The sequence below is a fragment of the Hippocampus guttulatus genome, chromosome 6 (genome assembly GCF_054856545.1).
Source record: "Hippocampus guttulatus isolate MCC_2025c chromosome 6, RoL_Hgut_1.0, whole genome shotgun sequence".
Taxonomy (NCBI): Eukaryota; Metazoa; Chordata; class Actinopteri; order Syngnathiformes; family Syngnathidae; genus Hippocampus; species Hippocampus guttulatus.
In genome coordinates, this window is record NC_141266.1 from 21171888 (window position 1) to 21193170 (window position 21283).

The window sequence follows — 21283 nt, forward strand, 5'->3', positions numbered from 1 at the left end:
CGTGAATAGAATTGAAAAGTTTTTTTTGTTCCCTTGTCCTTTCTTCTGTCCTGCCATTCAACGACAAGCCGCCATTTTTCATTTTGATGATCGGGGACGGAGGCGAAAGGAGGAGGAGGAAACGCAGAGCCAGGGCGTAACGCAAGCGACAAGCGGGTGAGTAAAAGCTCTTTTGGACCATGTACAAGGGAAGGCTTTTACACTTGCAGTGCGGTAAATGTTTGCAGGCGGCCATTAAGCGGCTGCTCATTTATGTTACACGTGTGTTATGTCACGCACATGCTCGTACTTGCGCACGTTTCTCCAAAAGTATCCGAGGTCGAGGTAACAAAAAGTCTCGGAGACTTTTGTGGGGCTCCGCCATTCATCACTTGGTTTCATTGCTTCTCAAAAGGTGGACAGTCAATTGATTACTTGGAGCCGTCGTGTCTGACAAGAGTTCATAAAAATCTTCGATAGTAGCTACTTAGCGGGAAAAGAAAAGCAGGATTTGGATTTGTATTTGGAAGCGTGATTTGCAGCCTACCCGTAAACCTGTAAAACAGCACTTCGCACGAACATCTCTCAACCCAGCTCCACTTTTGTTTCGGAAAATTCAGCCCCCCCCCCCCCCCAAAAAAAAAGACTGTGGAGATTCCTGGACGACGGGGCTCCTGACGCTGCGTGACCTCGCTCATGTTAGGGCCACGCGAGCACATGTCAGCCACCGCCGCTTATCAGATAAACGCAAGTACAACAAGCTAGTGGAACAAGATCCACACGGGCGCTTCTTATCTGCACAATCTCAACATGGCCCTCCCCACCAGCAAGCCCCCCCACATCCCCCACCGCTGCCCATTCCAAGGCCTCACCCCCCCCCCGCCTCTTTTCTCCTCATCGAGCGGCCGGCTCCGATTCTTCATCGCTCCTCCTCCTCCTCTTCATCTTTTCTGACATTCACACCAGCACGTCATTGTTTCCCTGGCATCGCAGGCTGAATCCACACCCTGCCTCTCTAATGCCCGCATTAGTCTGTGTTTATTACCGTGCGCGCGTGGGGGCGTGCGTGTGTGTTTGATCATCACGCTTTGGGCAAACCCAGGATCAATGAGGTGCGCGAATGTGAAACCCGATCACCCCATCCCAGACCGTCATTAGCAGCCGAGCTGTGGACACTAGAGGCTTGTGTAGATGAGCAGAAACCAGAGGAGGAGTTTTGGGGGCTGGAGCGAGGGCGGTTGTCGGGTGTCCAGCTCCTCTCAATCACAGTTACATCTCGCCTCCCACGATGCGATTTACTCCTGTTGCAATCTGGCCTGATCTCGTTAGCGTTGAGCAAGATTTCTTCGTGACACCCATTCATCTGTTTTTGTTTTTGTTTTTGCATGAGATCGCTGACAGAAAATCTGATCCCAAAAAAAAAAACACCTTCAAATGGGAGCGATACACTGTAACTCTATTATTTCTCCAAATATTTTTTGGGGAAATCCTACAAAGATGGTGGCCACTTGTCAGGGTTATCACATGCCACACTAATGCTACTTTTGTTAGCCAGTCTCTGGTGTTTCCCATTATGTGTTAGCACTCAGCTAGTGGACTTCAAGGCAAAGCTTTGTGGTTGCTGTAAACACACAAAGTGTCATTCTTTTTGTTTGATGTTGATTTTTAGCATTAACTTGAACTGGGAATGACAAAAACCAGCTTGTTGTTCACCGTTTGCCAAACTGCTGCTTGTTGTGAAGTGCGTTTTTGCTCGCAAGTCAAAACAAACAAACCAAAAAAAAATACTTAACGTCATCTTGTATCTCGACAAGGCTAATAAAAGTAATAGTGAAGCATAACAATTTCCAAAGGAAAAATCCAAATGCATGAGTTCAAATTTTGCCAAGGTCACACATCTGACACTCAAACTTCATCAGGTGCAACTTCCAGAAGAAGAAAAATGCAGGCACACAAAGCGTTATGGATTATCTTTCTGCTGCAACAAAAGTATGTTATTGAGAATAGTTCTACTTTGATATCATGGGCCAAATGTTTCCCATTGTGTGAAAGACAAAGCTCTCTCAATTGAAGCTTTCAGATAGAGAAATGGAGCAGATGGGGTGTTTGCGGGGGTGTCTTGCAAAGTCGCACATACCTGAATGCCTGCAGGGTGATTCATTAAAAAAAAAAAAAAATCACATTTTACAACAGTACCATGGGTGACAGCTAGACTTTTTTTTTTTTAAGTCACACTTGAAGCATATTGATTTGAAGTTGTTGTCTCCACTAGATAGGCCCGAGCTTGCAGGTTAATACTGGTGGGCTGTTGTCATCAAAGAAAAACTCTCCAGTGAGTTTTGCGGCGAGAGTCGATTTTCCAACGCCTTTCAATTTGCAATGTGATGAACGGCTTTCATCTTTCTGGAATTTAAAAAAAAAAAAAAAAAAAAAGAATAAGGAAGGCGTATCACAGATGCCTCTAAAATCCTCCAGAACAAATGATTTCAGGAAAAAAAACAATTGATGACGAAAGGACATGATCACATCTGACTGTGAGTCAACATCGCTCATGTCATGTTTATATAAGGAAATTATTCTTTTGCTTTAAAAGCCCTTTCCTGGTCTTTTTTTTTTTTTTTTTAGTTCACGGTGTCACAAAAGTCAAGTCGTAACTCTGCCTGACTTGATTCTTTTCACAAAAATGTCATTTTCTCTGCTTTTGGGCCAGAAAGACATTTTTGTTCAACAATAATCATGCGGCTCTTGAAAGATCAGACAAAAAGGCTCCAAAATGGCTGCCGACAAATAGTGATAGTATTCGATTGAAATGATCAGGATTGTTCTCAGGCTTCTGCAACGTTTGCTTGATGGAGCTGATGGATTTGAATCAGGTGTGTTGGAGGAGAGAGGCCTCTAAAACAGACTGGGTAGCGGTTCGAGGAGGACCGGACATGGACACAGCTGCTTTGGGGAGTTTTCTCTCTTGTTTTATTTTCCCCACAAAGTCTTTTCATCAACAAAACTTACAGACAAGCTCGATTGGAATATGTGTCCCCTTGTGGGGCGTATGTTTCGGCTTGTCCAAAGAGAAAGTTCCCAGAAGTTGGCCCCTTTGTGCATGTGGGAGGAAGCGTTAATGCGTGCTGTGGAGTCTGCCTCTGGAATAGGCACACTCCGTCTGTCTGCAGCTCGAGGAAAAGTCGATCATGAAACACACAGCGGGAACATTCCAACCCTTTGCTGCTCTGGCGCTGGTGAGTGGAAAATCTCAGGCAGGGCGATTGCATCCAACAGCGCAAAAAGAAGCCCTTTGCCTTCTTCAATTTTAATGATCGGCTTTGCGATTTGAAAAAGGTTTTTCATGATTTGCCGTTCATTCATACACAGTGTTGGAAAACATTTTGAGAGAAATATACATATAACTATTCAGACAGTTTTTATTTGATGTGATTTGAGCAATTTTACAAGTGTAAAAAGAAGTTGGAGAATATGGACTTGCGATGCATTGATTCATTTCCAGGACGATCCATTCCGCGCGGTATCACATTGTCATGTTTACCCCGCGCTCGTTAACCCCCGGCCGACTCACTCGGCCTCTCCGGGTCTCAGAAGTCCAAACGTGACAACCGGTCACACGGGTGGGTGGGGGGGGGGCATGGCAGGCATTGATTTTGCTCTAAGATAGCATCATGGTTCTCCTGTTGCCGCTTAATATTGCCTGAAATAACAAACAAACCCAAAAAGATGCGGGGCCACTGTTTGTTGACGTTTCTGAGAAGATGTGCTCGCCGTTTTCGCTGACTCATCATTTGTGCAAGGATTCGACTGACAGACTGAGAAAAGCCTGACATCATTGACCTCATTCCGCATGCAAACTAGCAATCAATAAACTAGTAGCGTTCTTCATGTAATTCGACACACAAATGAAGAAATAAATGAACAATTCATAGTTTTTAAAGTCAACAACCAAAAAAAAACAACAACCCTATATTGTGACAGTATTATTAGTTTGTGGCCTGACTACACACATACGCACATATTTGGCTTTACTCGTTTCACATGATACCGCCCATTAACCAAAGGCTCCAAATCCGCAACTTTTGCATCGCAGTTTGTGAGGCAAAATTGACGTTTTACGCCTCATCAAAGCGCATCGAATATCAAAACTGAGAATCAAGCGCCGAGACAACCGCCAACAGAAAGAAGAAGCACTCGGCTCACGTCAACTACCACAGTTAGTCGGAGGCGGAGGGAAGCTCTGCGCTACTTCCACCGTCGCAACTAGTTAGCTACGAGCTTCAGCTGGCTACTAGTGCACCGAAACACGTTGCAGAATCGCCCGCAAGTCATTAATTATCGCCTCCGCGGTGGCAAATAAGCTACATTTCTAAAAGTATTGTTCTGATGAAGGGATGACAAAGAAAGACGGGGAAGCCAGACTAAATAATTTAAGGATAAACACGGCTAGTCCTGTTGATGATCCAAGTCCCTCCTAGCAAACACGGCACTCTGTGGGTTTCCTTGAGTTGGCTCCAACACCCTCACCATCTTCCTCACCTTTCTGCTGTCGCCTAAGGTGCCAGGTAGTCACAAATCACCTCCGCTCAAGTCTTTGCAAGACCACCACTCAGCTGGGACAGATGTTTGTGCTGCTCGCAATTGTCAACCTACGCCAAGGGAGAAAAAAAAAAAGAGCTATTTTCTTCCAGTTTCACAACGGTTGAGGGGTTAGGTTGTGCGTCGGTACCTTGACCCTCAATTTGTTCCGTGGCTGAGAGTATAACTCAATTTACTCGTATGTCAAATAAGTTGAATTGCCATTAATACAATGTAAGTGCATTACAGACATTTCACTGATCTGCATTTCTTTTTGGGTTGTGACACAATGTGAAAAATGTTGCAATGGCTCACCGCTCCAAAGATGTGTCACAAAAACGTTTATTTTATTTATTTATTTATTTTTTGGCGGCCCGGTAGTCCAGTGGTTAGCACGTCGGCTTCACAGTGCAGAGGTACCGGGTTCGATTCCAGCTCCGGCCTCCCTGTGTGGAGTTTGCATGTTCTCCCCGGGCCTGCGTGGGTTTTCTCCGGGTGCTCCGGTTTCCTCCCACATTCCAAAAACATGCATGTCAGGCTGATTGGACGCTCTAAATTGTCCCTAGGTGTGAGTGTGGCCGTGGATGGTTGTTCGTCTCTGTGTGCCCTGCGATTGGCTGGCAACTGATTCAGGGTGTCCCCCGCCTACTGCCCGGAGATGGCTGGGATAGGCTCCAGCACCCCCCGCGACCCTAGTGAGGATCAAGCGGTTCGGAAAATGGATGGATGGATGGATTTATTTTTTGCGTGGGAGCAGGCAGAGAACGGATTGTTCGCATTTCAATAGGAAAATATGATTCGAAATGTTTTGTCTTACGATTGTGGTCATGGAACAAATTAAAGCTGAATCTCAAGGCACCGCCACCATATTCAAGCGCCAAAATGTTCAAGTGAAACATTAGCTTAATGCTAACATAATCCTATATGAAGCACGACAGTATATCGCTGAGCTAATTCATCCATCATTCGAGCCGCTTATCCTCACGAGGGTCGTGGGCGTGCTGGAGCCTCGCTGTCTTCAGGCTGTAGGTGGGCACACTCTTAACAGGTTGCCAGCAAATCGCAGAGCAGATGTGCTAATTCCCAAGCTTCAAGCAAGTGCCACCTGAACGGAGAAAACACACGTTCCTGCCGTTTGGCCGTTAGAACTTGAGTTTGGTCGGGAAACATCTGCGCATCTTGTTCTTCCTTTGAATTACACTCCACGTCTTCCAGTAGAGCTCAGTGATGCCCAGAACGTTGTGGCTAAACATGATACGACACCGCAGGAGACTGCGAATTTGGACTTACCCGATGCTTGGAGACTATTGAACGGGTTAACAACAATCAATCACTTGGAAAAAAAACAAAAAACAAAACCTGAACTGTAGTGTGAGATGTCTACATCTTTTCAGCAAATCAGTTATGGGCCACCCCGCCGCTGCTGTCAACGTGGCCTATGTGAAAAACAAGAGCAAGCCTCTGGCTTAATGTTGGCGTCCTCCTGCGTGTAATCAATGGCTATTTGGCCAACGTGATTGCATTACACCGTCTGATTGAGTGAATGACGGCGTTTCACCCAGCACCCTCGTCTTAGCTGTGCCATTACCTCGCAATCTCAAAGCGCACTATTTCTTTTTTCTTTTTTTTTTCCTTTCATGTCACATGCCCCCCCTGCTGGGTAAATATTACACCAACTTGCTTGAATCTATCATTCATTTTTCCCCTTTATGCTCCATGTTTAGCAGAGCGGGGCAGTATAAAATCATTCTGTCATTGTGTATTCGCTAATCACTATTGAAGCATGTTTATGTAGAAGACCTTGAGAGTTCCTCAAAATGTCCTCTGAGAATCTCGACTCACTGATTTGTCTTAACATTTCTATATTGACGACGGCATCGTTGACCCAAGGTTAGTCATCATTCATTTTTTGTTTGTAATAATGTCAATTTGAATAAAGGATGGAAATTTAAAAATATAAACATATATTTGTCTGTGTGCGACTCCACTTGTATAAACAGGGCATTCTGAATCATGCGTGTGGAATATGAACGGAGCGGCAAAATCCACCCGTTTTTAGCCATCTCAGGGGCCGCCAGTCACACCGCGGTGAGGGTTCTTTGTGTTTGGCTGGTCGCCTCTCTTTTATTTTGAAAGAATAACTCTCCTCTCGTTTCAGGTCACTTGCCCCTCGTCCTGTGCCAGTCTGATTGTCAGTCCCGCCCCGATTGTGGCACCTATGGCCCCTTAACATGTATTTAAATGGTCCGTCTCTTTTCGTCCTGTGCCAGTGCGTTTCGTCCTTTTGCGTGCCTTCCAGCCTCTCGCCACAGATCTGACCAATACTGTATCTTGTTTACTCTGAACCCTTGCAACTGTGTCCTGTGTCCAAGCCTGGTATTGACCAGGGATGGCAATTTTCCGCTGATACGCGGAAATCCGCCGTTTTATTTCTTAAATTGATCATTTTTGTGAATCGTCTAAATCTGTTGAGAAAATTTTAGGGGGGGGTCAGGTACCTTATCGTCGAGTTTTCACGAGCTCTCCCGATCAGTCTTTCCATCTTCCGATTGTAAACAGCCCTGCGATTGGACGTGTATGATGTCTTACTTGTTGTGATTGGTTGCCCCGTCCAGGCCACGCCCCTTTCCGCTTTTTTCATCACTAGCCATTTCCCTGATTGACACCACCCAATCACAGCTCACCTGTTTACCGAAGCTGAGCTGTGATTGGTTGCTACCTGATCCCTGAGCACATGGGATGTTATTTTCAGTCGACCGCAAGTGGCAAAATGGCCGCCCCGAGATGGACAAAAATCGAGTTGACTTTACTGTTTCACTTATACTCCGCAAACGCAATAGGAATCAGAATGCTGTGTTTAGACCAGTAGAGCTGCATCGAACCTATTATTGTAACGAAAACATTTGGGTTGACTTCCCCTTTAAGTGGTACACTCAAGCATTCCGTCCGTCCATTCGTCTCATCTCTCCTTCCTCCACTTGGGATCATGGCAGCCATTAAATATGAATTAAAAACCACACAGGCCTCTTTGCCTTCCAAAATGTCATTACATATCTTCATCGCAGCCGGCTGTTGAATAAGCATTTTGCAGGACTCCCCCGGGTGCCAGTGATGAGGGGGGCTGAAGTGGGAGAGGGGGTGGGGGGGACAGATGGGCCAGGAAGAGGAGAGGATGAGTGCAGGGTCGAGGGGCGGGGGGAGGGGGCATCCAGAACGGGAGGAAGACCCTCTTCGCGGCAGGCTTAATTGCGTCTGAAATGGAATCTGCATTACAGGCGGCCCCTAAGTGAGTGCACTACTCCAGTGAGCAAGCGCCCGCCCGCTCCCTCAACGCGACGCAGCGTCCCGCTAATAAGCACGCAAGGATGGCCGCTGCACTACTCAAGTGGCGTACGCCTTTCATTGTACAGGCCGGAGCACTAAAAAGAAACAAACATCCCAGCTCCAAATCCACAATTTAAAAAACAAAACAAAAAAAACCCCCACATTATATATTTGTGATGAATTCATTGGGCTTATTTTCATGACACTTCACTTACTAATCACACTAATAGTCACAATAAGAGTGGAATGTTACTTGCTGGACTACAAGTGCTAGTATTAAGGCACTTTGGCGAATATTTCTTCTTTGGAGTAATCGTAGTAGTAGAATGTTAGCGTGTTGGTGGTATCCACGGTTGTGATTCTTATCATAATAATAGAATATTGGTCGTCATTTCAACGATGCAACTGTATTTGTGTTGACAGTCAGACGAGCGTTACTCATTACGCAAGAGTGTTGTTGCCGCACTAGTGGTCCCAGGGTCAGTGGTCCGAATCCCGACTCGGACTGCCCGCTGCCAAAGGATCCTCGGGCGAGACACCTGATCCCGGTGGGGCTGGCAACAATTGCCCGTTGGTGTGGGAATGTGTGCGTGAATGGCTGAATGGGGACCCGCCCTCGAAATGAAAGAGGAAAAAGCGCTAGCCTTGAGAAATTGACAAATATCACCTTTGAAGAATTGATCGCCCCCAAATCCGAGAGCATCTTTGAGCGCACGGTTTGAAGACTTTTGTTTGCATCTGAGCCGGACGAGCTCTTACGGATTGAAACATGGAGGCAGATGTTGTCGGATGGCGGCTGGTGAGCACGTGATAAGGAGGGGCCTGGGCTCAGTATGTCGCTCTGTTTTGGAACACGATCCGCCGAGATCAGGTTGGCCCGTGCTGTCTACAAAAACAGCACACACACACACACAGGGAGACGGAGGAGAATTTATTGTCTGCGACCGGGCTCCGTCGGACAATATTACAATATTCCTGTCTCTCGATATTTTCGTTTTCCTTTCACGAAGACTCTCTCGAGTCGTAACAGGCCAACTGTACTTTTGCATTGAACGTTTTTAACGACAATTTGACATGATCGCTTTTCTTAAATGTCGATTAAAAACCAAAATGCACAAAATCACTAAAAACATACTTTTTAACCCCAAAATGAATTGAGTAATAAATGAAACAATCAAATAATGACATGAAAATCTAAGGGTGCAAAGAAAGCCACAGTCGCCCATTCATTTCCAGCCATTTCTTGAATGGGCCAAATACAAAATGGCGGCACTCGCAAGAGAGCTGCTGTCCACCACAACTCGCACTCTGCTCACATGCTGACCAACCGACTGAACACGACTCAACTGAGCAACGGTTAAGGAAATAGAGCGGAACCTAAAATTATCGTACCCAGATTCCGGATCAAAATGGCCACCCCGTAGCGAGCTGCTGTTGTTTCCCGATGGAGCCTGGCCTCATGATTTTCAAGTGTCACTTGTAATTATTTGAAACTGCACTTTTGTCGCAGCAAGCTCACCTAATACGGCCTGGTACTTTTGATTGCGTCGACATTTGCCTTTTCAAGTAGCATTCGCCCAAGTTCCTGACATCTCCTTACTAGGCCACGCCCCTTAAAGGAACATGCCAACATGCAAATTCTGCAGTATGTGCAATCATTACACTTGAAAAGTGAAAGCGGCACATATTTTTCCATTCTTTAATGTCATGTGTTTCTCTGCAAGCCCTTGCGATTTTTCTTTATGAAAGCGCGTCGCAATAAAACATTTTGGGGGTGGAGGGGTTTGCAAAGGTGTAAACGCATTTGACACACAAGTACATCAGGTTACCAGATTGATCATGGAATTGAATGAAACTCCCAAGTCACGTCGTTAGTGACTAGATGTGTTCATGAAAAGTCCCCAAAAAAAAAAAAAAAAAGTATTTTGTGCATTTTTCCCCCCTCGTCCTGGCTACAAAACAGCAGCAGCCGGAATATTTTGGCACTGCATGCATGCATGCGTGTTTGTGTGTGTGTGTGTGTGTGTAGGGGGCTTTGCTTGGCTTCACACATGCGCATGTGTGTGCGTGCGCCGCAGTCCACTTAAAGGCCCGTGGTTTCCGAGGAGGCCATTGTGTTTCCCCGGTCGCTTAGCAACCGTCACCAAGGCCAGCGCTCTATTGTGGAGCGCCTCAATTGCTCACTGCCTGTTTCTACTTTTCCAAATTGTGCTGTAATTTCACAAAGTGCCGTTTGGCCCTTTGAGAGAGATGCACGGAGGGAAAGATGGAGGGATGTTGGGAGGGATGGAGATGAGACGGCCGAACGCCGCTGATGACAAAATGAAAACAAACATGGAAGCAAGGCCATTCAGCTTTCTTAATATTTTGCAAAAAGACCCCCCAAAATATGTTGCAAAGTGAAAATTTGCTTTTATCATGAATTCGTTATCACTTCATTATGTAATTTCTTAAAATTACAATGATTTCATTTTTTCCCTTGGAACTTTTTATATCAATTACTGTCGTATTTTGAAATGAAAACATTTACCAAATCAAAGGCAGATTTTTTTTCCGAAAATACTACATTTCACTTGGTAATGTATGGCTTTTGCAGTCATGAATTATCTCCATAATTTAACTTTGATTTGCAGCAATTGAATTAATATATTAAGATCAATTTTAAAGTGATAAAAATGATCTATAAAAAATGATATATAGATATTTACAATCAATTCTAAACTATTCAGTCATTTCAGATAAATACATCCTTCAAAAGCTATTTTCATTTTCAATTAAAAATTCAGTTATTTTAATATATTAATTTTAAATTAGTAAAATGAAAAACTATGTGAATTTAGCCTTTAGATGAATACATTTACAATGACTAACTTTACTTTATAAGACAATTTACTCTTGAAAAAATGGCTCCATCGAATGAACCTTTGTTACATTACATTGCACTGAATAAATGACTACATTTCTTTCCAATAACACAATTTCACAAAAACAAATGACCACATGTATTGAACATCTATTTGGGGGGGAAAAAAGAAAAAAGAACTCCGGCTGTCAATCAAAAGTGAGCTTTGGGGTTTTTACTATTGAGCTATCCCAAATTTTGCTGGGTCTGTGCGTCTGTTAAAATGTACTCAAAGAATCACTGGAGGCTGAAACACACACACACACACACACACACACACGCACGCGCGCGCACACACACGCACGCAAACACACCTCAACTTACCGGTCGAGAAAAGAGGTATAAAGAGAGAAAGACAGAGAGAGAGAATTAAAAAGGATGAAAATTGACAAATTTGAATTGAGCAACATGTGGTGGGCGGAGCAGGCAAAAGCCCACAAAAGGGCTTCGTTTTTTATTTGCCCCCCCCCTTTCTTTCTTTCTTGGTGACGTCACATTAGCGCACTTCTATTTCTCCTTGAGCAGCACCTGCGTTTGCGTCCGTGTGTCAGTCAGTCGCCACAAAAACGGCAAACACATCTGGCGGCCGGCGCTTGACAACCTGGGTTTACCCGGGCGGCCCTTGCTCTTCCTCCACTTCTTCCTCTCTTTCTCTTCTTCTTCTCCTTCTTCTTCTTCTTCTTCTTCTTCTCAAATTTGGTCTCCCATCGCGCTGTACATCCTCCAAGGTCTTGGCCCACCTATTTTTCATTTTTGTGTTGATTTTCACAGGCTACGTGTTGTCTTTGGTGCAGAGGAAAATTGCTCTTTTGATGAGGATGACCCCCCGCTGGGCGCCCCTTCACCCCGGGGTAAGTGGCAACTATTTTTTTCCACATCCACCCAGTGGGATCTCTCAGTACATTTGACAAAACAACAAGAAAAAAAAATCCCAGCGCTCGCCTCCAAGGCGCTTCATTCGCTACACCTGCCGCACCATCTCATGATATCCAGTTCACACACGGAACAGAGGTAAATATACCTGTATGTCGTTTTTGTGGAACATCCAAAATATCGTAAACGACCACCACATGCAATGGTAAACCTGCGATGGCACATTATTACCTCTGCAAAGGCCAATTTGTGCATTGCAGCACATAAGATGGTGTGGCAGGTGTGCCTAATCAAGTGGCTGAGGCTGCATTTGAGGCCGGTGGGGCGTTTGTGGTTGTAAAAGTGCTCCCTCCCACGCTGAACATCCTTTGGCAATGATTTTGATTGACACTTGAAACTCTGCCCCCCCCCCAAAAAAAATGGAGCATTATTTGTATATCGCAGCTCATTGGATGGTGCAGCGGGTGTGCCTAATGAAATGGCCCAGTGACAGGCGCTGTGTTCAAGGTCAGTTGGAATCGGCCCTTTGTCGTTTGTCAAGATGTTCGTCCTTCCATAGAATGGAGTATCCTCACTGGGCCCTTTCATTAGGTACCCCCACTCCACCTCAAGATCTCCCATGAAAAGCAGTCTCGTTCTCAAAAAATAAAATTGCTCCGTTTTGGGAGAGTTTGCTTCCAAAAAATATGAAACCAAAATGTTTGGTGGCAATGTGCCACTTTGAGGGTATTTATTGAATGATGTACTGCCAAAATATCAGAAACAGCCAGCAGGGCTGCAACTCAGTGTTATTTTAATAATTGATTAATCTGCCGAATATTTTGTTCATTAATCGGGGAATCGGATTTCAAAAATGTTTAATTTCTGTCCCTTTGTTCCAAAACCGGACAGAATTTCAAAGTGAGATTGCAGCAAAGGCACAAACATCAATTCATTCTGATTCATTTTATGTTTTGGTCCATCACAGAAAATTGCCCAAAAAACTTGATTCTTGTTCTGCAAAGTAAAAGCAATGTTTTGTTTTGAGAGAAAAAAAAAAACCGCGAACAGAATCGGTCTGATTTCACAGGAGACTCTGAAGATTTGTCCAATTTTAAACGAGACAAGGTCTCTAAAACCATTAATCGATTCTCAAAATAGTTGTCAATTAATTGAATAATTGATTAGTTATCGATTCATGGATGAACCATTTGTACCTCTCATCAAAAGTGTTGACATTGGACGAGGAGGGGTACCCAATGAAGTGGCCCAGTGACCGAGTGTAAATTGCTTCCCGCTTCTTAGCATGTTGGCCACGTCAAGCACTCACTGGACACTTCATTAGGTACACTCAGACCGCCTGGTCTCATCACAAGCCGTCATCATTTCGAGCAGTTGGAGAAACGCGATGAGATGGTGCAGGCGTGCTGATGAGACCCGTGTACTTTTCATGTAATGCGCCGCATCCATCACTTGAACGCGTGCAAGCATAAACAAGAAGGGCAGCGAGCCAAGTAGCTGCCCGGCTGGCTCCGTCTGCATCGCTGTTATTATGATTACTCTTTTTTTTTTTTTTTTTTTTCCTCCTTTAATTATTTATCATAATTGATGGCTTTTGTCCACTTGTGGAGTGAATTTGTCAACAGGTGGCAGTTCCTGGGCAGAATTCTCTCACTGACAAAAGTGGTTGCTGCTATTTGGCAGCGAGTTGGACTTCATATGACGCAATCTCCAAGATGTTTAACACACAAATAGCAATTGAAAGGAAAACAGTTAGGACTTCTATTTTACAACAGGCACACAGCTAGTCGACTATTGAGAGGGGTATATATAAAAATATGGAGTCATAAAGCATTCAATGTGAAATTGTTGCTCAGATGTCCTGAAAGAATCGAAAGCAGTGGTTTTGAACCTTGTCAGAGGTACCGAACCCAACCAGTTCATATGCACATTCACCGAAGCCTTCGTTAGTGAAAAACAAAAAATATGACTTTTTCCAAATTCAAGACATAAAAAACGCATTTATTAAAAACAGAAAAAAGGTAAATAAAATTTTAAGACATAAGTATAAGTTTTTTTTTTTTTAATATTACGACGTACTATCACGACAGTCACACGTTGACGACTGAGTGAACTAAATTTCCCGCAGCACCGATTGGACAAGCAATGTCATGTGATCATCGGCAGCCAGTGATGACCAAGCGGGCGTGTCATAACTAATTGACATGTTGAGTCGGGTGTGTTTTAACCTCCAAAGAACCCATGGGACCGATTCACCGAACCCCTAAGGTTCGATCAAACCCAGGTTAAGAATCACTGATTGAAAGTATCATTAAGAGTGGAATTGAACGTATTTTGGCTCGACAGCAGAATGGATTTGACGTGACGGCGAAGCGATGGCAGCTTGCAAATGCTGGACAGTCAATTGGTGAGTTTCTTTTTTTTGTTTGTTTGTTTGTTTGTTTTTAACAACAGGCTGTCTTTGGGGGCGACTAACATCCATGGGCACCTTGTTGATGACCTGTGGTACTTTCAACTGTCAAAAATGAGGGAGAAAACTACTCCAGAGACAACCTCGCACTTGACTCATTTGGTTGTCTTGAGACGCGATCACAATCGTTGAAATACGAGCGCCTTGACTTGCGACTCCGCCCCCCGATACCGATTGCAGTATTGTTTGATGCTGATACTGTACCGATATCACATCATTTTTTAAAAAAACATCAGTATTTTTTTTCCCCTTGTAATTCTTTGAAGTTCATACTCACTTGGATGTAAAATTATTCATACGTCATCGTTAAATCATCACTTGTGAAATATCTGCAGTAGCATAGTAAACGCCATTCATGCAGTATGGGTCAAATAAACAGCCTCTTTCCTTAGCTCGTCATGCTGGTGCGAGTGAGTCATGAACTAGCTATTCTCCCCAATGTGCATTTGTAATCAAGCAAGGTGTAACATTGCTACCGTCGTTCCTACCGACTGCTGTCAGGCTGCTGAATAAAAAATAGCAACAATAATATTAATAATAATTAAACGATGTGAAAAACAACTGTAAATAGCACTGCGATTGATTCATTTTGTATTTATGTTGCACTTAATTGAACGGCGTTTGTTTGTTTTTTCTTCTTTCTTCTTTCTGCCTACATTCTTGCTGCTGGAGGCTGTAAATTTCCCCAGTGTGGGACAAATAAAGGATATCTTATCTTATTTGAAATACTGTCTGATTCGAATAGACTCCCGCCGCGTGACGTCACATTTGGCCGCCGTGTCCAGCCCGAGGGCAGGCAGGCGAGTGAGTGAGATAACAGAGTCAGAGAGCAGTCACCAAGTCCCTTCCGTGTTCATAAGAATGGTGAACGCGTGCGCTGTTTACGGTTGCTCTAATCACTCAACTAGAGATTTTTTTAAAAAAATGGTATTTTGTGGTACCGGTAGTGATTCTAAACCAAGGGGGGAGGGGTTGAAGGGCAACATGCACGATGGCTATCGAATCTTCGACGTGACAGTGGAAGACCTTGGGCGCGCGTCCAGCGGCGGCGTGGAAGACTAGTGATTTTGTTGTTTTGTCTCAGAAAGGACAACAAATCATTGTCTTCCGCACCGCTGTCGTGGAGACAACACCGGCCCGACATCAAATCATCATCAGGTTTTTGCTGCTTTTTTTTTTTCCCTTTCGGATCAATAAAAAGTGGCGCCCGCCTGCCCATTGATCCGCCGGCGACACTTGTTTCTGCTAATTGCCATTTTTCTTTTGTTGTGCTTTTGGGTTCATTTGTTTTGTTTTTTTTTGTTGATATTCGTGGCACACATTACACAAGTGTGAAGTGATTTTGATTTTTTTCTTCGGTTCCTTACCATCAGTGACAACATGGCGGGAAAAATGGAGACGGATCCCGAAATGTAATCGTTTGTATCTATTGTTTGTATTCTAGTTTTTATTTGTTTTAATTCTGTAAGGGTAAGGGGACAAGTTTATGGGAAAACAGAAAAATCATCCCTAAAATTAAGAAATATGTATTACCGGTCCTTTTTTTTTGGTATTTTTTAATATCATGAAAAGTGCAAGGGGGAGAGAAGCCAGGCTAGACCATGAATAGTGCAAATCCACGAATAATTGACGGCCATTATAAGTGCATTGACCAATTCTTTAGAATTATTAGATTTATGGGGGGTAATTTGGGGGTGAGGTGCATTGTTTGTTTTTTCTTGCTGTCCAGGTACAGTGTTCCCATCGAAAATCCCGAATATGGCGCCTCATTTTTATTCTTTTTACTGCATTTTTATTAATTGTTTTCTGCTAAAAGTAATAATAATAAATTGTATTTGTACTTATAGATAAGATGCATTTGTCTTTATTTGTTCTGCAAAATATGTGCTACAGCTTGAATTGTGTTGGAAGGTCCAAGTTTACCTAATGAATTGTCCCATTGATTGTGCACTTGATAACATTTCGACTTGAATTGCCTTAATGAATGGGGCTTCTCAAATAAGACGGACCTCCCTTCACCACATCGAGGTGTGAGCCAAAGGTCACTCAATCCACTGATCATTGAGTAATGGGATGGAAATCCGTTTATTTATTTTTTCTTATTTGAATAATCGATTAATCACAAAACATTATTGACAGATTAATTGATTAAAATAATCATTCATTGCAGCCTACTGGACTTTAGTTGGGAACCTTCTCTGCCTCTTCCTGCCATTAATTACACTGCATCTCTTCTGGCAGAGCGCAATGATGATCTGCTTGTTGTGGCACAATGTGGTGCGACACTACAGATGTGCAACTCTGAATTTGGACTTGCCTTTATGAGGTCATAGCCCATCACAAAATAATTGTTTAAAAAAAATCTGCAAAACATATCTTAGTGTAGAGGTCTTACTGTTGGATGACAGCAAAAGTGACAACAATGGTGAATTTCATGACTGCTGTGTTGGTTGTTGTGGGGCAGGAGGGATCGACTAAAAGTGAGTCGGGGTTCTTCCTGGACTTAACGGTACCTAGTGTTGGCAGGTCGAGGCCTTTTACAGCTCCCCGAGGAAAAGTGAATCACTGCTAATCAGCAAGCCGTCACCACTACAGACGTGACCGGATGACCTCTCGGGAGGGCCGAGTGCAATCATCCTGTTGGCTCAACCTTGATGCTTGGTTGCTGACATGGGACTTACTCAAAGTCCACTTTTGTGTGTGTGAGTGTGTGTGTGTGTGTGTGTGTGTGTGTGTGTGTGTGTGTGTGTGTGTGTGTGTGTGTGTGTGGTTGACAAGCTCAATGAGTCTTTTGAGACCTCATTTGCCCGTATTATTAATTCATTGCACACTCACTAGAAAACTGGATACAGTGAAGCTCCGCTGTAAATCAGATGTCATATACTGTTTGAATGTGTTGCTGCTCTGTGTGAAGTTCATCAGAAGTGACTAAAGTGAGATGAGGGAGTCTGCATTGAGTGAATTATTTCGAACGCAAAAGTGAAATGTGACAATACAAAACAAAATGCGGATATCCAGCCAGCCAGTAACACTTGCAGTTACGTTGTGCTGTTTAAATGTTCCCTTTATCTTTTAGCAGTACTGTATATCTAATTTCATTTGAGCAATGCAGAATAACATTTTGCAACATTTGAACATGTAATTCTGTTATTCTTTTACATACTTCTGGAGCTATGCCGAAGTAATACCTCTGTAATACCTCTGATTGTCTGTTAATGATTCAGACTAGTCCTGTACAGGTGGCTCTAAGGCTGGAAACAGTCAAAGGAGTCTCACTAAATTATCATAACTTGAACATTTGCAAATCAAGGTTCTCCTTTGAGGAGAAGGTGGTGATGATGTGATGCAACAAGTCCAATTCCCTTAAATATCACAAGTGATCGGAAGCAGTGGAACAAATAGAAGCCTCGGTCAGTCAGTTGCGCCATAGCCCCACTATGGCCATACATGATGGCAGACAGCCTCCTGCTGGAATGAATCTATATTACATCCAGTCACTTCGGGATTTTTAAACCTAACACTCTTGTTTAAATTAATAAACGGTAAAATCATGAATTTAGATACTTATTATGGGGCCCAGATTTAGTTTTTCCTTTCGCTAGATGGCGACGTACTTCCTGAGTGTACGTGCGTAAGTATATCGGTCACACTGAGCCCTTACGATCCACTGAGTCTTTTTGTTAATTTCAAATGTGCATTTACAAAAATAGCAGTTCTTACAACCCAACGCGACGTAGTGCAATAAATGAACAAAATATAGATCTACAACATGAAAAAATAATCAACTGAAATAAGACAATAACATGCCGGCTGGAAAAGAGTTTACAAAAATCTTTACGGACATTCAATGTTTTAACACTTTTTGGCCAAGAGAAACCCTGGATTCAATATATTGTTTGACTTTGCAGTGGAAAGCAATGAAAAATAAGTTCCTCTCGATATGAATTTACCATTGTGAATGTAAAATGTAGCCATAAAAATGATGAGATTGACAGCAAAAGTTTCGTTGGGCTTTGCCTGATTTGTTTTAAAGTCATAGAGACCAGGCAGTATTTTGAATTTAATAGAATTGAACTTTATTGTCAATGCTTATGCATATGCTTCCAAAACAGCGGAAAATCTGAGAAATAAAATTACAAATATCAATCAAATAGGTTTAGACAATGGGGCAGTGCCAAAATAAACGGGTCACTGTTTCGACATCCACAGAAGACAAAGTTTATTTAACATCAATGTCTTTTTTTAACCTAATGCCACGAATGACGTACATGTATTCCTACACGGCCGTGCCGCCACGGCCTCCAGCGCGCATGCTCATTGGCCTCTCCCGTCACTACGCCACTCGCAGTCAACATGGCGGACGTCTTGGAGCTTCATGAAGCGGGCGGCGAGGACTTTCCTATGGATGAGGATGGTGAGAGTAGCCTTCTTATATTTGCTTGGTGCCGAGCGGAGAGTAGTTGATTTGGCGAGCAGCATGTAAATACGGAGGAGTTGGGTCGCGAAAAGTAGCCGAGAACGAAAGATGGACACGTCGAAGGCGTGCTAGTGGGCCCGAGCTAACATGCTAAAATGCTAACAACGCGCCGTCGACTATTCATTCAAAACGCCTCGGCTCAGCTACACCTTTTATTCATTGGCTCGACAAAATGAGAATATGATTTAATATTATAAAAGTTGCGAGGCTCGTTAGGCTTGATTAAGATCGACCGTAGGAACGTAAGTAAGTTAAAGCTCGAACGTAAAACCTGATGAAGTGAACACGCATGTTACGTTTGCATCCTCAGAAAGCATCCACAAGCTGAAGGAGAAGGCCAAGAAGAGGAAAGGACGAGGTTTCGTCTCTGGTAAGGAAGCACCTCCAGCTGACAGTCATACAGTTGTTTTGGAGTGAGTGCTCATACTTGTGTTGGTAGATGAAGGCGCCAGGTCCCGCATGAAAGAAGATTATGACACTGTGGAGCAGGATGGAGATGAGCCAGGCCCTCAGCGATGTGAGTGCTGCCAGTTTAGAGCAACAAAAACTGGATTTCAAATATACATCTCACAACTCGTGTTTAATTACGCTGCAGTAGTCATTTATTGTGGAGGATAAGGAAATATCCCAGTGAGTGTTTTATTTTGATTATGTTGCAGCCCTGTTCACAAGTCCACTGCATCATAGGATATAACATTTCACTTGTCTGACAATGGCCTTTTGTATCCTGTTTGAGCAATATGCTAGCAGACTCTGTTAATGCTAAGGAATGAGATTCACTCAACTGCAAAGTTGCCAGTAGTTGTTGGTTAGTGTGATATTTTGATCAAATCAAAATGTCAGGTTAGGCAACCTGTGGATTGTCTTAAATTGTGAAAAATATTCCACACCTATTCACTTGTCTTGTGCATTAGCCGTGGAAGGTTGGATCCTGTTTGTGACGGGCGTCCACGAGGAGGCCACAGAGGAGGACATCCACGACAAGTTCTCAGAGTTCGGCGAGATCAAGAACCTGCACCTCAACCTGGATCGTAGGACGGGATACCTCAAGGTGAGACCATACTGAAAGGCAATTGTTCATTTTTATCATTGCCGTCTGGCCTACTGTCTATATCAGAACTTGTATTAAAAAGAAAAGTCAATTCAAAATCTTCTTAGTGATTTTGGTCTTGAGCAGCAGTGGCTACGTTCTGAATCATTAAGCTTATTCCGGACTTATCAGTCACAACAATGTCACTCAACAGTCAAATCAGGATTTATTTTTTCTTTTTCGGAGCGCGCCTCAACTTCCAAGCATAAGATGGCAACACCCTGTAAACGAAATCCGACCTGGCCTCTGGCACGTCAACATGGCCTCACCGCTAAACTTTTGACTATTGTGGAAATAACTCATCCATAACTATAGGTTATCTCCTAAAGTTTGCAAACAGTAGCCAGGGGGTTGCTGACTGGCGACAGGAAGTGATAACTCAAACTCTTTACAGCTAAAGTACGGGTGAAAAAATTAAGAATCAAGCATAAAAGAAATTCTAAAGCATTTTTGTGTTAGTTAAACGAAAAAGAATGTATGGTTGACCTTTTTATTATTAGATATGTACTTTTAATCGATACAATGTTGAAATTTGTGCCGGGTTCTTGGTTTCGTTGTCGAAGTATGTTTTTTTATTTTGTAAAGAATTGCAAAGTGCCTTTTCAGTTCATTATTGTTGTTAAAAGACTCTTAAGATTTATTTACTGCTGGTGTCACCAAGTAACGTGATGTCATGGTGAAAATGGGTGTATGTTTGTTTTTTATTTTTTACTTGACTGCTGTTTACTATCTGCAGGGTTACGCTCTGGTGGAGTACGAGACCTACAAAGAGGCGCAGGCTGCCATGGAGGGCCTCAATGGGCAGGACATGATGGGCCAGCCCATCAGCGTGGACTGGGGCTTTGTCCGCGGACCCCCCAAAAGCAGACGCAGGTAAATCTTGTCTGCGGCCGGCTGGCGCTTGTGCAAAAACACTGGGCCATCTTGCTAATCCACGCGTGTTCTTCTTAGGACCGGGGGGAGGCGACGCAGCCGGAGTCCCGACAGGCGACGGCGTTAAACAATTGGCGCCATGCTAGAAGGACGATAGCAGCTTTGCGCCAATTTCTCTCCTTTTTCTTTTCATTTTGGATAGGATTTGTGGTTCAGTATCGTGCGTCGCAATCTCAAACATGGAGAGTTTTTGTCACTTGCTCAAGCAGCTTTCCAAAGCTGTCACAATTTCCTATGAAAATGTTGATTCACTTTTTTTCTTTTTTTTGCTCACTTTTTATTTTTTGGCATTTTACTGGAAGTGTTTTTGTTTTATATGACTTACAAAAAACATTAAAGTTTTAAAAGGACAAAATTAGTTTTTTTGTAGTTTTTTAAAACAAATTAATGTACACAAATGTTACAACACAACAGGATGAAAAAGTTCAAGTATTTCTATTTTGCCATCGAATCTGTTTATTTTGTATTTAATTTTATTTGATTTTGAGTACTTTAGTATTTTAAATGTATTTTCATTGGAGGTTTTGCTTCTTGACAAATTTGCCTTTTGCTATAGTTTTATGGCATATTGGTTTTGACAGTTGGATGTTTTGTTTTTTTGATTTTTTAAATTTCATATTTAGATTTTTTTTATCAAATTATTTTATAATTCATTAA

The 21283-nt window shown here is 43.1% G+C and overlaps 1 protein-coding gene across 1 annotated transcript; it reads left to right on the forward strand.

Annotated features, from left to right (window-relative positions):
- Positions 1-18373: 18373 nt before the first annotated feature.
- On the forward strand, positions 18374-20981 carry rbm8a (RNA binding motif protein 8A). Its single transcript, XM_086114379.1, has 6 exons — positions 18374-18540; positions 18914-18973; positions 19043-19120; positions 19518-19654; positions 20430-20566; positions 20645-20981. The coding sequence occupies exons 1-6, from the start codon at positions 18480-18482 to the stop codon at positions 20691-20693; spliced, it is 522 nt and encodes a 173-aa protein (XP_085970505.1). The 5' UTR covers positions 18374-18479; the 3' UTR covers positions 20694-20981.
- The last annotated feature ends 302 nt before the right edge of the window (positions 20982-21283 follow it).